General features: G+C 34.6%; 1 protein-coding gene across 6 annotated transcripts in view; it reads right to left on the minus strand.

Annotated features, from left to right (window-relative positions):
* Positions 1 to 419: 419 nt before the first annotated feature.
* Positions 420 to 16,526, minus strand: part of QKI (QKI, KH domain containing RNA binding) — a 104,971-nt gene continuing 88,864 nt past the window's right edge. Inside the window, exons 4-7 of one of the 6 annotated variants that reach the window (XM_024763631.1) lie at positions 14,837 to 14,924; positions 13,170 to 13,445; positions 10,345 to 10,419; positions 420 to 6,416 (exon numbers count right to left, since the gene is read on the minus strand). In XM_024763631.1, the coding sequence (XP_024619399.1) occupies positions 6,400 to 6,416; positions 10,345 to 10,419; positions 13,170 to 13,445; positions 14,837 to 14,924 (456 nt within the window). In that variant the 3' untranslated portion in view covers positions 420 to 6,399. Of the gene's footprint in view, positions 6,417 to 6,981; positions 12,458 to 13,169; positions 13,470 to 14,836; positions 14,925 to 16,526 lie in introns of those variants that run through there. The other 5 variants (XM_024763629.1, XM_024763628.1, XM_024763633.1 and 2 more) reach the window with 5 other exon arrangements.

The raw sequence follows: 16,526 nt of genomic DNA on the forward strand, positions 1-16,526 counted from the left end.
CACTACTCCTTTTCACATAGCCTACCGGATCAAAATTTGGTCAGCACTCCTTTCTTTTTTCTTACATCTAAAAACTACATGAGAATTGTACCTGAGTTTCCTAATTAGAAACAAGTATTTGGGATGCACATCCAACGGAGAAACGCTGTAGTGAGTCTGTTTACTGATTTCCTCTTCTAATCACTGGAAATCAGGGAAAATGTTATGATCAGCTTGTAGTGAAGTGAATTAGAGCTCCAGGATGTCACATTCTTCTGCTTTCTTTTAAATAGTGTTAAAAGCACCGATAGAAACTGAAAGTGAAATGTACATCCTTTACTCTGATATGTATACGTGTGGTGTGTGTGGTCTTTGGGGGCGGGGTAGGCATAAGCAGCATTTCCAGCTGCCGCTGGCTTGAGAGGATGATGAAGCACATGCACTTTTTCCAGTTGGTTTATTGCACGTCATGTACAGTCTTAACGTGGTTCTCCATTCACATAGGATTTGGGAAGACCTATTTCAACTTTTCTATGTACAATTTCCACAAATAAAATTCTAAGTGTTTTATACACACCACTACAATATAAACCACAAAAGATGTATTTGGTAATCAAAATTTCTCGATAATAGCATTTTTAAAAAAGGTATAAATTTTTTTTACCATGGGAGCTGTGCTTTCCCCCACAATGTGGTGTCTTTTGCCACGAAGGGACAGCAAAACTGTAAGCAATGAGAAATCCACGTTGTGTTGCTATCTGCTGCACCTACCAACTACTTCTCCTGAGAATTAATTCTTCCTCCTCCTCTCCCACCCCCTGCAATTAGTGCAGCAGAAACACAGAAAGGAGAGTACTACGCTTAGGTGAACCAGTTTGATTCAGCATTGAGTACCAGGTAGGCATATAATTTTGTTACATCTCTTCACAGCAAAGGCAGTTCAACTTAGATAATGTTATGTTAAAAGAAACCACAGATAAAATTACATGTGTGTATCAAATGAATATTTCTAAAAGTAAAATTGTAATATGAATTATTTTTCCATTTTAAATAAAGGTATTAAGAAACTTGTGACAATGTTTAAAAATTACCTTATGTACTTAGAAAGTTTGAGTCCAAAAAGTTTTCTGGGTGATTTCTGCTATTAAATAATGGATTGTAATTTAGCAATACATTTCTTTCTACTAAAAATGACTTGCTGGAAATGCTACAATTGCTAATTGTTATCAAGGAATGACAGACATCTTATTCCAAACACACAAACAAACCCCTCCCCCTCCCCCCAAACTGGAGAAGCCTTAGACTGTCATTTATAAAAGTGTTAGACTTAGCTGGTAAAAAAAAAAAAGATTGATTTGGTAATGAGCAGTTTAAACCTGTTGTCCGCTTTTGGTGTACTAGAAAATTTAGATCCTTCATATTTATCCAGTATTTTAGAAACTTAACCACCTCCTATCTTGTGTAAACATATGCACATCTTGGCTTTATGGACAGGGTGCTTCAACTGCCCTTTCAGGTGGACTCTGCCCTACAGAGTAGGTGTATGTGAATGTGGACTTTCATACTACATTTTGCCTAAGAAAAAAATGCTTGACTACTAAGTACATTAATTTCACCAACTTCTCGACTGAAAGCTTAACTTTCAATTGCTTTGTCAAGTACTAGGAGCATAAAACAATAAACTGCCTCTGGCATTTTATCATTCTAACAACTCGGTGTTTCCATTTTTTATACTGTTACAGCCTGTATAAAAGTGGGTTTTGTAATGTTATTTTTGTCTTTTAAAAATGGACTTTTACAACATAAAAGGTGGCAATATGACATAATTATACATAAAAGTAGTACTCTTAACTGAAAATGAGATGAGACTGCATTCACAGGCTTCAGAAAATGTGGAATAAATTGTATAGAAATTCTTCATCAATTTCAGTGACATGGTGCCATGATGACTTGTATATTAGCAGCTTGAATGACATCTTCAGATTTTTACAGAATATATATTAGCTGTATGGCAATGTGAACTTTTACAGAGTAGCATAGTAAAGCTCTACCTAATAATAATGCATCCCCCCCTCCCACTGGAGAAACAATATGTTTGATCCAAAGAACCATCTCAATTATGATTAAATCAGATGCTCTCGCTATTCTATGTATTTCATGTATGTATATATACTATGGTAGTACTTTGATTGGTTAATAGCATATTGGTGTTATGTCTTCTGTAACATGTGACTCATTTTAGCCCCAAATTTTAGAACTTTAAAATAAATAAAATGTAATTTACAAAAATAAGCATTATTTACAATGCAAAAATTCATCCTGAGAATTTTTATTATCCAGGAGAACTATTTCACAGAAAAGGAAATACCAATATCTGTGAAATAAAAATGCACCTCAAGAGTTACACTAAAGAATCGATAAGTAGAGGTCAATTTACCTAGGTTGCAGCCAAGGAAAGCATGAAGATATTTAATAGATCTTCTTAAATTGACCTGCATGCAAAACCATGATATATATAACTTTTCAAATGCTATTTCTTCTCCCTTAAACTTCTTATATTAATGTATTCTGACTGTGTTTTTAACAGGGTGAGACATAAAGCTGAGTGACGCTGTTTGACCTCCTGCTGAGGGTTCCACGAGGAGAGGCGGGTTTGTGGTTGTTGTGAACGGCTTACTCTGGACTGTCCTGAGACACAGAGCCACTCTACCTTTGGCTTTACCTGTGTTTAGCCCCTCTAACAGGAGCAGCTGGCTAAAACAGTTCAAAACTTCTTTATAAAGGAAAAATGTCCAATTAAAACACAAATCTGAATAAAGGTAAGACATCAGATTCCTTGCTTTATGTGACCATAAAATTATCTACTTATAGAAATTTCAAAAAAAATGGTTCAACAAAGAATCAAACTGGTTTCTTGGGTATATCATTATGACGAATCTCTTTACTCTTTATGCTGTGAGCAGACAGTGATTATTTTGGAGAAGGAAAAATAAGAAATTGTGGAATTAGTAATGCAGAGGTTGAAAGGCAAGTGGCAAGACTAGAAGAACGCCTCAAACCAACACTACTTTGTTCCCATCTCTATTGGCACCTACCTACCCCCCCCACCCCGAAGTAAAAGCCCAGAATAACCAAAGCCATTTTAACAGTGTGCGGAATTGTCAGCTGACAAACAACAACATAAAAACAAGTCACGTTATGACTATGTTATCTGTGGTCACGTTCTTCAGGGTTAGTCCAGGAATTCAAGACTTTACATTCCTTTGTCTTTATTTGTTTATTTTAATTAAACACGTAAAGGTTAATAAACAGACATAGTCCAGAGTTAGTAGGTTGGTATTATAACATTTATTAAAATAATGCTATGGGTTAATAGAAACAGCAAAGAACCAAAGAATTAAAATGCAAGCTATGTAAAATCCCAACTAAAACCCGAAAGTGTCTAATGTATTCATTCATTAGCTAACTAAAAGCCCAAGAAAGACAAGACACCCAATATAATAAAGTACTGCAAAACAATTGGCAATTTTCAGTTATCAAAATTGTGGATTTTGCATTTTGTATCCTTTTCTCAATCAAGAAAAAAATTCTTTTTGAATGTTATATAACATACATATAAAACAAGATAGAAAAATACATTATAAACTTGTAACAATGGCTGTAAATACATTATCTTACATGTTTCTCATAGGCAATAGGTTGGTTATGATACATAGATAGCATGAAACTACTGAGATAATAAAGAATAGACAAAAATACATGTCAGCTGTATGGTAACATACAAGCGACACTCCCATCTACCCGCACTAAAAAATTACATAATACTGTCAGAAAAAAAAAAAGTCTTAAAAACTACATATTTTAATAAGAAATAAATTCAATAAAGAATGATAATACTGAGAACCAAGGCATTCAGAGATTTCAAAAGTCATGCTTTTTTTCAGTTGATCCAAAATTTTGTCAACTAAGTTTTCAAACGTTTGTTCAGAGCCAACATTACTCATAAATGTCACACGTTTATTTCAAACATTTACTTTCTTCCCCATAAAAGACCTTTGATAAACATCTAAAATGTCCAGGTATAACATAGTTGAGATGAAACTAGATCAAATACTGGTATCGTTTTTAAACTATCATCATCACCTCAAGTGTTTGAGTGTCGCAAATTTATTCAACCAACCAAACAAAATAAAAATCAAAATGGCACAGCATATATTGTAAATAAATCAAAACAACTGTTATGTGTAACAGAAAGACAAAGCAGTGGCATGTTAAACTAAAGCTAGCTGAATACAGAACAATGAATGTCTATTGCATAGTAAATAAACTGAAAACGGTTTCCAAGTGAGACAAGATGATGGAGGAGGTCACCACAAAGGTGCTTACTGAGCTTACTGCTGACCTTTGACTGTGAAGCTGTGCAGGTGTGTAAGAGGGAAGGAGCTGACGAGCTGGGGAGCCACTGCCACCTGATATCTGCCACGTCTGGTACTGAACAGTTAACGATTACTTAAGAGTTTAGATGTCGGCTTTGTGCACAAATCGCTTCAACTACAAAACTGAACTTCGTAAGAAATTGGAAGTTTAAACTCACATGTCGTGGAGTGGTATATGCACAATGATGCTAGTTTTTCACATTCTTTTAAAGTTAAAAAGGGGGCGTTGTTGGCTTAGGTTACGAAAACCAGCAGAGACGGACTACCCAGCGATCTGCTTTGGTAGAAACAAGTCCGATTAAATTTGGTTCATTTAAAAACCTTGTTTTCCAGAGTGAAAAGCAGAAAGATTCGTTTTTGTGAAAAAGGTTGCTAATATAATATTATTGCCTCCAATTAATAATACAAAATCCAATACCCCTCCCCGCCCCCAACAAAATAGGGCTCTAATTTTGTCTGTAAAGTGGTGTTCAGATCACACATAATTTTTATTTCAGAATCCTTTGGACTAACATTAACTATCGCAATAACCAAAAGCGCTCAATTATGATTTTAAAAGAATGTTTTAAAACTTACTTGCTAGGCATTAGAAAAGTTATCAAATTTTTTCACAGTATCAGATTTGGCAAATTTATATCAAGGTAACGTGGCAAAAATCATATAATTCAAACCATCAACTCATTTGTCTCCCCTCACATCTTCTTTCACATACTGGGCGACTGAGTAACATGCATTAACTTGTATTCTGAGGGAGGAGCTGATCTTACAGGACAGTTGACTAAATGACCATGAAGGAAAATAAGGCACTTTCTTTTCTTTAGACTTATTCCAATACTTAAAAAATAAAAAAAAGACAAAAAGGCTCTTTTGGTCTTTTGTTTCTTGACAACCACCAGAAAAAATCATTTCATGAAATAAAGGGTTTCTTTGTTCTTTTTTTTTTATAACACTTGAAAGTATAAAATGCTACATTTCCAAAAATATATATTTTTTTCTGCACCAGCACCCTTGTATAGTAAAAGTATCTACTTTTTGTTCATTTGTTTCAATGCACTACACTTTATCTACAATTTCATTACATGTATACAGCAAATAGGCAAGCATGGCTTTTACATCCTTAATGATTTTTTTCTATACAGGGAGGTTTAAAAAAAATATTTGAACAGTTTGCCCAGTAATGTGACACATAATGCATGTACCTTGTTCTTGTATATTTTTTAAAGGAGGTGTAAAATAAAGGTTCAGTCATTTTAACTCAGATATTTATCTTTTTAAAAATAGTGTTGCAGTTTTGTTCTTTGCATTACTTTTCAAAATTCCTTAAGTTTTTCTCTCATGGCACACTTCTAATACTTCAAATTTTGGCAGGCAATATAAAAAAGGCTGCAACTTCTGCCCTTTGAGGGCACTGTAGTGACTGAATACTTTTTGAAATCACTTCACCAATGACATCCCTGACCAAAGGTTCATGCATGATGCATCATCACACAGTACATTCAGAGAGCTTTGACTCGCTATGAGAAGAAAAGATTCCTAGAAGTCTCTCACAGTAACTGCCTCTGTCACTGAGTAGTTAAGGGCCATCTGTCTCCCCTTCTGAAGTGAGGCCTTCTTACCGTTCGCTTAGGGTGGGACATTAAAAGATGATCAGTGCTGTGGGATGAATTGGGCCTTATTGCTTTACTACTATTCAGTGCAGGTTCTAGAACCACTTTCACCCAAACAGAAAAAAGAAAAAAAAAAAAAAAAAAAAAAACCAAAAAAAAAAAAAAAAAAAAAAAAAAAAACCGAAAAAAAACAAAAGCTGAGTTGGAGGACAATTTCTTTGTCTTTTGTTTGGTTAGATGGTAAGACGAACGGACAAGTGCCTCAGCTCGCTGCACTGACGACAGGCAAGCAAAGGCGATTACCAGTTAACTGATCAGCAGGCAGGCATGGTCAGGTCATCATTGGGTGAAGAGTTCAGAGGTCAGAAGGTCATAGGTTAGTTGCCGGTGGCGGCTGGGTGGTTAGAAACAAAAAACAAAAAACAAAAAAAAAAAAAGAAAAGAAAAGATAGAGAAGAGATTAGTTTCAGCTAGTGACGGCTTAATGACAACATGAAAAACTAATCACAACTAATAAAAAAAAGCATGTTTAATTCTGACAAACTGATTGACACCATCTACAGAATACAATAAAAATCATGACAAGTTCATATCATGATTTGAACAAATGAAGGAGAGCCCACTCCCACAAAAAAACAAAATAAAAAAAAACCAAAAACTGTTAACAGGAAAAAATAGAAATAAAATACAACTAACAACTAATAGTTAGTAGCAGTCAATGAAGAAAACTGGAAAACAACAACAATGAATAGGTTTGGTATACAGAATTCTGAAACAGTCAGTGCAGTTATCAGTATCTGACTGCTATTAAGCATTAGTATTCTCTCAGATGCAAGCATTAAAGCAACTATTAATGATGGATGTGATTATTAATAACTGATGATCAACAGAAATGAATCTAAAGAAATTTAAATTTTTATGAATAATTTGGTTCAACATAAACTCTGGGCCAAACAAGGTTTCTTTTGTTCAATACATGTTTATTGCTTTTTCAATTATTCTATTTACAAACAACATGGAATTTCTTGGCCTCATGACACAATGCAATACTAAACTGTAGTCTAGCAGTGTAGGAAACATGGGAACCAGAAAAAGGCCAGGCCTTCTGCACTAGCCAACACTTTCCAGTTGAAAATACTATTTTACACATATAGAACACTTATAAAATGCACTTGCATGTAAACACTGTAAAATCCTGCCATTTAAAATTCTATACTCAAAAAGCTCTAAGTACATCAAAAAATAGAAGAAATTTCTAATTGATACCAATAAGGCATTTTAAAACTACAAACAGCTTTCTTTATTCAATTTCAAAGCTAATACTCTGCAAATAACAATAAAATCTGACATTTCATATACATTCCTGCTTTATATTTTATATTTTAAAAGAAGCCACCTGTAAATACTATTTTCTTTTGCAAAGTAACAAACAGAACAAAAAAAATTAAAAAAATTACAGTAAAACATAAAGTAGTTCTCAAGTGGAAAAGTTACCATTCCCAATGTCCTTGAGTTGCTCCTTCCTTAATCAACCTCTGTCACATTCTGCTTCACCAAACTTGGTCCACTTAACAGTAGTACGATTTTTAAGACTCATTCAATAGCTTAATTATTTCTACTATATTCTGAGGTTTGAGAGAATTTTCTGTACTGTTGCCACTGTGACTAAGGCAGAGGAGATACTCAGTGCAAAGGCAGATTCTGTGCCACTTCATGAGTCAAAACCCAGCGGGTGTAATTTCACAGAGTGTAAATGATCTATATAATGGACTGGTTTACCTTCATATAACAAAAATGCTTTCTATAGTCTATCATTTAGGATACCTTATAAATACTACAAAAATACTGTATCTTCAGTGTGACCAAATCTTCCCTGAATTTCTTAAAAATAAGTGGAATTTTATTTAAAAACTGCTATTCCAAAATCAAAGAAGAAAATAAATATTTAACATGATGTAGTCATACCACTTCATAGGTACTCCAGAAATATAGAATCTTAAAGCATTTTTGAAATCACTTAAAATTTTGATTAAAATTGTATTAAGTTTCTTATAACAAATTATATAAACGATGGTTTCTGTAAAATTATTTAGAAAAATTCTGATTATGTTTTTTTGCGTGTGGAATACATAAACAAACTACCATTTACATATATACCAGTAAACCTAGACTATATCCTCTGCCAAGTCCTGGCCTCCTACAGTACACACAGGTGTATCAACCGTGCAAAAGCACTTATGGTTCATCACAACTACAAAGTCAGTTGGTCTTTTATAGGCTTCAAATTCAGTTTTCAAATTATGTGTAGAGGTGGGTTTACTTTTAGTAAAGAACTAGATATTTCTCAACCATGTAGTACTCTAAATGCTCATATAGAATTACATGGTTATATGTCTAAGGGCTGAGTTTCCTTGCATTAAATGAATACTTACACTAATCTTCCCTTCAAAAGATTAAAAAATAATAATTAAAAAAAACCTCAAAAATAGAGAAAACAGTAGTATCATAAAATAATTTAAGTTAAGGATTTCAGACCTCTCCCTTAGACCCAATGAGTGCATACAGTGATAGTAACAGCAGTATATGAGTATTTGTTATTTAAAAAAAAAAAAAAGTAGCATTTCGGTTTGCTGACATTGCATTTTTAATAAAAACAGTGACAGGACTAATCCAAACACATATAACTACAAAAGAGCCTCACATGGAATGTGCTGTCATTTCCAAATACAGTAAAATCTTCCTAAAATTTCAACTATCTCAAGGCACTGGAGCATTAAGTAGACCAGTAATTATTGTGTTAAAACAAAATTATGAGAAATCTCCTAAAAGGAGCATGTAGTTGGAAAGGTTAACAGAAGAAAAACTACTTTTAAATACTCTTTAGAACTGTTTTAGACATGAACAATGTGGGGGAAAAAAGCTCTGATTATTCACGGAATTATCTGGTTTCCTTAAATGGCAAGTTACTTAAAAAAAACATTTAAAAAAAAATTTCCTCCTTCACTAGGAGACTTTTTCTGATACACAAAGGGTAGTTTACTTGTGCATGACACATTGACACTTAACATTATCTTCATAAATAATCATTGAGCTTGGGGGTCTATTTATTGAATAATCTCTACAAGTAATATATGTATTAGTTAAAAGTCTTCAAACTAATTATGTATGATGCTATCGTCAGTGTCTCTGGGAAGATTTTATTCTCATGTGGACAACACCTGTATCCAATATTTATCAGTATTCAAGATAACCATGTACAACAGGTAGGTCTTTCTTAAGTTCATAGAAAATGTAGGATTGGGGTATAAATACATCACTTTCCACCACTAATATTAGAGACTCTGATCAAATTAATTAGTAGGTAATAGATGTGCCATAATAGAAGCTTGTGAAAAATCCTTTTTTATCTTGCTTTGGATTCCTACCTTGTAATGACAAACTTAGAAAACAATGTCAATAAACCGAAACCGTCACTCCTCAATAAACATAAATAATTTTATAAAAGGGTCCAAGGGCATATATAGGACACAAATTACAAATGCTGAAAAGGAGAAAAATGAAGACTTATTTCCCAGTCACAGGTTAGTCAAAAAGGATTTTCAAACAGCTGGATTCATGTCACCACAGAGCTTCAAGAGATAGTTTACCTTCAGATAATATGTTTTAGCAGCAAATAACAAAAATCAAAGGATCCATTTTGGTAAGAAAATGTAAGAATAAAAGGGAACTGATTTTCTGATTTATAAAAAGAAATCCAACTTCATCAAAGTTATCTTCACAGTCCTTACTTTGTTGATTTCAGCTAAGTACTTGACATGTATACCCTTGTGTATACAGTGGTTCAAGTATCTTATTAAAAAGGAAAATGGAAACTAAATCTTCAGTTTTCTCCAAAAGGACACAGGAGGCATATATTCCTTTACTTCTCTCATTAAAGCACCATCCGCTTAGTTCATTTTGCAAAACCAACCCAAAATTTCAGAACAATTAAAAGGTAAATTTTAGCAAAAATTATTCCTGAAAAGTAACTAAGGCAACATGAAAATTTAATAGCTCCCCAAAGGGACTAATTTACGTTTTAGTAGAAATAAATCATTGTACATACTAATATAGAATTTAATAAGTTAAAATATGAAGGGAGGAAAAAAAACACCCCAAAAAACCCAACCCTTAAACCTGTCAATTATTACAAATTAATTTAGAAAAAGAAAAGAAACGATGTGCAGGCAAGCAGTGATATCTCTTCCATCAGGTGTGGTGTAACAAATCTTATGGACACCCAACGCATTTCTCATAAACAAGAACTGCAGAACTAAACTAACCTCGGTCTGCGGTCACAATCCTTTGGTAAGGATGGACACGCATATCGTGCCTTCGAACTTTAGTAGCCACCGCACCTAGTTAAATTGCAATTACCAAGACAAAGTTAGAGAACATTCACAAGGGAAAAGATAACAAACATTAACAGCAGGTTTATCAAAATGGATTTCAAATGTTTGTTTACTACAAAAGTTTTCTTTTAGGAAACATGTTAAGGCACAGTAGTCTTAAAATTAACCATAATATGTTGCGTATATATGCATCTATTAATATTGCATTCATTTCAATAATCTTGGCCTTAACCTATTTTATCCATTCATTTACAATCCCAAGTTACAGATTTCATGAACTCTATTAGATCCAAACATAGTTAAGCTTTACTAGTCACATATTCACTGAAGTGCCTTTCTTGCAGCAGGACTACTTAAATAATGCCATGTTTAATACTGACAATTATTTGCTAACCTTAAGACCACTTCCAGAGTCTATCACTTAAGAAGGTTTAAAAGCAATTCTTAAAGCCTACAGATTGTGGTTCTAAACTCTGAGTCAATAAGTATGAACTGCAATGAATTAGGTGATTAGTAAAGCAAACAGTATAGTACACTTAGCAGTCAGTATACTACTATACACTCCTTTATAAATTACCGTTACTTTGTAAGATTACAGCCTAAACCAATTAATAACATACTTTTCCTTTCTATCAGTGTGCAAAAGTGCAAGTCAGTCACTGACTGCTAGGCTAAGCGTCCCTCCCACCCCCTGGAGGCTGCTGAGACTAAGCATTTGTTAAATTCAGATCTGATGAGGGTTCAGTTAAGACCGTTCTTGAATTCTTAGCCTTTCGTTGGGAAAGCCATACCTAAAGATAAAAGGAAGGGAATTAAAAATTAGTCATCAATGAAGATCTGATGCTAATACCAATCTCCTCACTACCACCAACACACATGTCTGCATCCGTTTTGAAGGGCACTGCTCATTTTAAAATAATATGATGAGACTTGATATATAGCATGCATGTTATCTGTGTGCAAATTTATTATAACACAGCAATTTGAAATATTTTCTCAGTTCTCCAAGTGGTCAATATGTTTTACTGCTTAGGTGGCAAAGCGAGAAATAAAATTGATAATGGAATCGTCATTTAGTACTCATTATTATTCATCTTATGAATGTCAATAGGTATCTGTATATTTTGCTTTCAATTTTGTCAGTCTAATAATTATTATAAATAAAAATTTTCCAACACAACAAAAGCACATTGCTTTAAAATGAGAAATTTTACTGCAGTGCCTCTTGCTGTTTCTAAGCAGTAAACTGGTCCATCACCCCTTTTTTCATTTTAGAAAAACTAATCTTATGTAAGTATAATTCCACGAGGCAAAATCAGCGAGATCTTGCATTCAGAGTGCTGGAACAGCAGCTGGTGGCTAAGAGTGCCAGCCCTGCAGGAAGCAACAGTCAAACTCCTCGAACAGACGCTGTGCGTGCAGCAGAGAGGAGCTCTGGGGGAAAGGAGCAGGCATGGGGCCACAGGACAGAGCGTTAACAGAAAGGAAAACGTAAAGGGGTTATAGGTTACATGTTATTTTAAAAATGCTTTGAGAAATATGCAACAGAAACAGGCCTCTCATAAACAGTTCTATTGTATAATTCTGACCTATAATACTTTTTACAATGATTTAGAGATAAACAGAAAACATGTACAATAAAATGTATCTGCTCATGAAACAAAAGGCACCTGAGTGCATGCACACACACAGATAACATACAGAGCATCGTGGCTTTTTTTAATTGAACAATGAATTTTCAAGTTTAAATCTTAGTGTCTGGGTTCATTAAAGACTTTCATATTTTTAGAAATCAATATTAATGCTGGGAAAAAAAGAACTTAAAAGATCAAAGTCCTAAAAGTCAACAACATGCACGCAGCACCAAGGTCATATACAATTCAAGAAAAAAGAATTCAAATTCTGTCTGGTAAAACAAAGGGGCAGCCCGGAAACAGTTTGTTCCACATTGACTGGTCGTGTTAGAACAGCTGCTGTACTCTAGTCCTTCATCCAGCAAGTCAATGGGCTGAAATATCAGGCATGACTGGCATTTCAATCCACTCTATAAAAAAAAGGCATCAGTAATGTCTTTTTCAAGCACACCACTTTTTGTTCATGTAAAACCGAGCATTTATAGCATGATCTTAATTTTTGTCCCAAATGTGATTCTAATTCAGTGACTTGGTATTTACTTCATTCCATACTGTACTACTGAAATTAAGAGTGTCTCTTATGTTTAATATTAACTAGGACTTCAAAAGAGAAAAGCTGAAGAAAACTGAAGAATGCAACTATTGGTCCCTTTCATATTTTAAGTGATCACAAATATTAGAAAGCACACATCAGTTTTAAAAATATCTCAAAAAACTTTCACATAGAAGTTTAAATTTTAGCTGACAAATAAATCTCCGACACAAAAGGAATCTAAAAACTGGGTGGTGGAGCTGATGAAGAGGATAGGCCAATAGGTGGGATCTAAAACTCAGAATGACCGCAATGATGTCAAAAATGTGAAAAGTATTTTCTGTTTAAAATGTTCATCTCAAATTTACCCAACCAAAGTGAATTTCAGTCACCAAAGTAAATCTGAATAAATTTAAGGTACAATTATTTACAGGAGGAAACCCTTATAAGAGGCTGAAATAGAACAAAATTTAGTTTTCAGTCTTTCTAATGGAAACTTGTCTCTCTAAAATGGATGTATCATTTCAAAGTCTGGGGCAGCAGAAGTTATGAAGAAAAATGTCATTAACCATACAGGGAGAACAACTTACCTAATACACCGCTAGGTTCAATAGGGTACTCAAGGATCGATGTAGCTGGCGCCAACGTGTAGGGGTATTCATAGGGCGTGTAGATTAAACCAGCTTCGGGCCCTGGAGGGACTATCGCAGCAGCTGGGTGAGGAGTTCCGTTTGGCATGACAGCGGTCTGTATCTGTCTGATCAAAGGCATTATGGTAGGGCCAGCTGGCGTAGGGGTGCGCAGGGCAGCTGGCGGGAGAACGGGCGCAGGCCCCGTGATAACCCTTGGAGCGGCCTGGGCTGTGGCTGCAAGAGAAAAGGCAAGGGCTGCTACAGTGAAAGCGAAGAGATTGAGAAGGAGGCACAGGGACAGCCGAAGGTGAGACGTGGGAAACGAGAGGGCAGGGAAGGGAAGGAGAGAGCAGAGAAGAAGAAAAATAAAAGGAAATCGTTAGTACATGCGCTGGTCACACAGAAATGCCAAAGCACACCAACCAAATGCAAAACAGCTTCCCCTTCCCCAACGTGATTGAGAATAAATGTTCAAACATTAAAAAGCCACTGGGGAAAAAAAGAATGAGACCATTAAAACAGGTTATATTTACTTCATATATCGGATATATCTATGTTTTTAAGGTTTCATGAGACTAATGGTGCATGCAGAAGCACAAAAAAACACTTGCATTAAAAGATGTTAAAAAATACTTGGTAATCGGAGTCCACAGAAATACAGTTTTGGTATATTTCTAAAGAGTAGCTTCAGTTACAAATGAAGGAAAGCATAATTTTCATTGTATTAACTTAGTCAAATAACCAACAGTTATTAATTTCCTGCATCTGTAGGAATTAACTTCTTTATAGAAAAAACAATACAAAAAAATGTTACATTCCTAAACACATGACTATTAATGATATACTCAGTTTCATGAGTAAATTAAAGCCAACCATTTGTAAAAGTAACCACTCTAAACACACTAGGGTGCCTATATTTGGGAAAGTTGGCTATGTCTTTAAAATTCTATTTCTTTAAAAAAAATTAGTAATTTAAATGACATCATGTTCATATGAATGATGTGTAAAACTCAGATTGTCTCAAAATATAAATTTCACATTATTTCATTTTTAAATATAAAAAAGCAATCCTCTTACAGTTTATGAAAGCATGCACAATACATATAAAGGGGAAAACAGGATTAAAAAATAGTATCATCTACTGCTCTCTGTGAACTCACATATAAAATCAACAGAGAAAAAAATACTGGAGGAAAAATGTGCAAGCAAGGGGAAAGAATAGAAATCAACAGAAGAATCACTGCATTCAGATATATTCCAAATTAGCTTTTATTTTTTTAAAAATTTTGTCCTTTGCATAAATGTAACAAACTAGAAGTCTTAAATCTGTAAGTTAACAGAAAATTTCCCCAAACTCTTGAATTTAGAAGTTGAAATTTCATCAAAAGAATAAAAGAAAAGTTTGTAAACTCAAAACTGAGGCATGCTGGCATAAAATAAAATCAAGAGAGTGCCCTCAATTCTTGAAAGCAGTAAAAATGGGACAGTTAGTCCCATATCAAGTGACAGTTATTTCAACTCTTCACTTTGCTTAACTGTTCACGTATCGTGCTGCCAAAAGGGGAGAGGTCTGGGGACAAAACAGCTGAAACAGCTGTAGCGCTGAGCCTCAGTCTCATTCTTACGTGATTTAATGTTGGCATCTCTGTAGGTGCCATTGAGAATTGCAAGCTCCATCAGCTGCATCTTCTTCAGGCTGTCTTCTCCCTCCGCCTATACATGGAAAATACAAGAGCACTAAGCACTTGAAATGGTCTATACACATCACAGCCATATCTATGCACAAACCTTAAAATAGGTATCATGTGACTATAGCCATCTGTTTCAATCAGGGAAGAAAGATCAGGGAACCAAAAGGTGCTACATGCTGAAGCCCATTCTCAGTAATGGGATGTTGATACACAGGATACTCTCAACTGCCACCAGCTACATTCCTAAGGTAAGCTACACTGATTTATTAATGTTCTTCTAAAAAGCTTTACTTTTAAATGGAATCAATGGAAATATTAGGTAAATTAAATACAGTATAGTCTCTATAGTACCTATCACTTTGTTGAAGAGTCTAAAACTCAAATGTATTCATTAAAAGACAAAAAACAAACTGGGATTTTAAACATGTAAGATTTGACTGTGGTATTCAGGTAAGGAAATTTGTTTAATCTCCCAAAAAGGAAAATTTAATAAAATCATAATCATAAGAATTTCTAAAATTTGTGTATATATTCTCGTTTCTTATGCCAACATCCCGCTCTCCCCTCAATTAGCAAATGCTATCAATTCTAAAGCAAATCCATCTTTAGGGGCATCTGATACACTGTCCAAGCCAAGAAAAACTTAATAGTGAAATGGGGCACTATTAGTAATTATGCAACAGGCAAAACCCAGGGATGCCTCTGATCATCAAAATGGCCATTTCATTTACCTTGGATTTGCCCCACACCCTCTCCATTTACTGTTGTCACCCTTGCTCTTGTCATTATTGGTATATTACCAAAACTACTACAATAATGTGTTAATGGTATCTGTTCTCCAATCAATCTATGCACAATGGCCAGATTAACTGCCCAAAACAAAACTTTCATCTTAATGTTTCTTAACATTCTCATGTCTTAAAACCCTTCATGGTCTCTTGCCATCTAAAAAAATAATAATACATTTAGATTACCTATGGCCTGGCCCCAAATTATCTTCTCAAGTTAAATCAATCTATGTTCTTTACACATATCTTACATTATAAATCAAGCCAAATCACTCCGTTATTCATCTCTGTGCATATTCCTATCTCCTCCATCTTGAATGCTTCTCTGCGCTCCATTCTACCCTTCATACTTCTTTCCAAATCCTACTTCATCCCTGCGGACTTCAACCTAAGTGCTACCTTCTCAAAGGGCTATCCCTAGATCGTATTTTTCTGCCCTGAATCAGTTTGTTGTATATCGCAACTACCAAGCAAAGAACAAGCTCCTAGAGAACAGAGCCTATTTCCTATTTATCACTGCCTATCTTCCCACTCATCCCATCTCCCCAAGTCATTTGCTCGGATTTAGTTTTTAAATGACTGGTACGAGAAATCTTTAACTGTATTTACAAATCTCAAATGTCTAAATCCTGCAGGATAATCTTCAGGAACAGAAAGATGAGGTTCATCCCTGAAGATGGTGGCAGAAATGAAACTATGTGCTGTTCACATATTTTATGCATTATCTAAGCCTCGGGACTTAATATTTCAAAGGAAAGTAACCCAATGATACATTTTTCTGATATAACATTGGTCCTTCTTGATTCAAGAAAGGAGCAGGTGACAAACTTCTCAGT

Source organism: Neophocaena asiaeorientalis, unplaced genomic scaffold, assembly GCF_003031525.2.
Source record: "Neophocaena asiaeorientalis asiaeorientalis breed wild unplaced genomic scaffold, Neophocaena_asiaeorientalis_V1.1 scaffold704, whole genome shotgun sequence".
NCBI classification, from domain to species: Eukaryota; Metazoa; Chordata; class Mammalia; order Artiodactyla; family Phocoenidae; genus Neophocaena; species Neophocaena asiaeorientalis.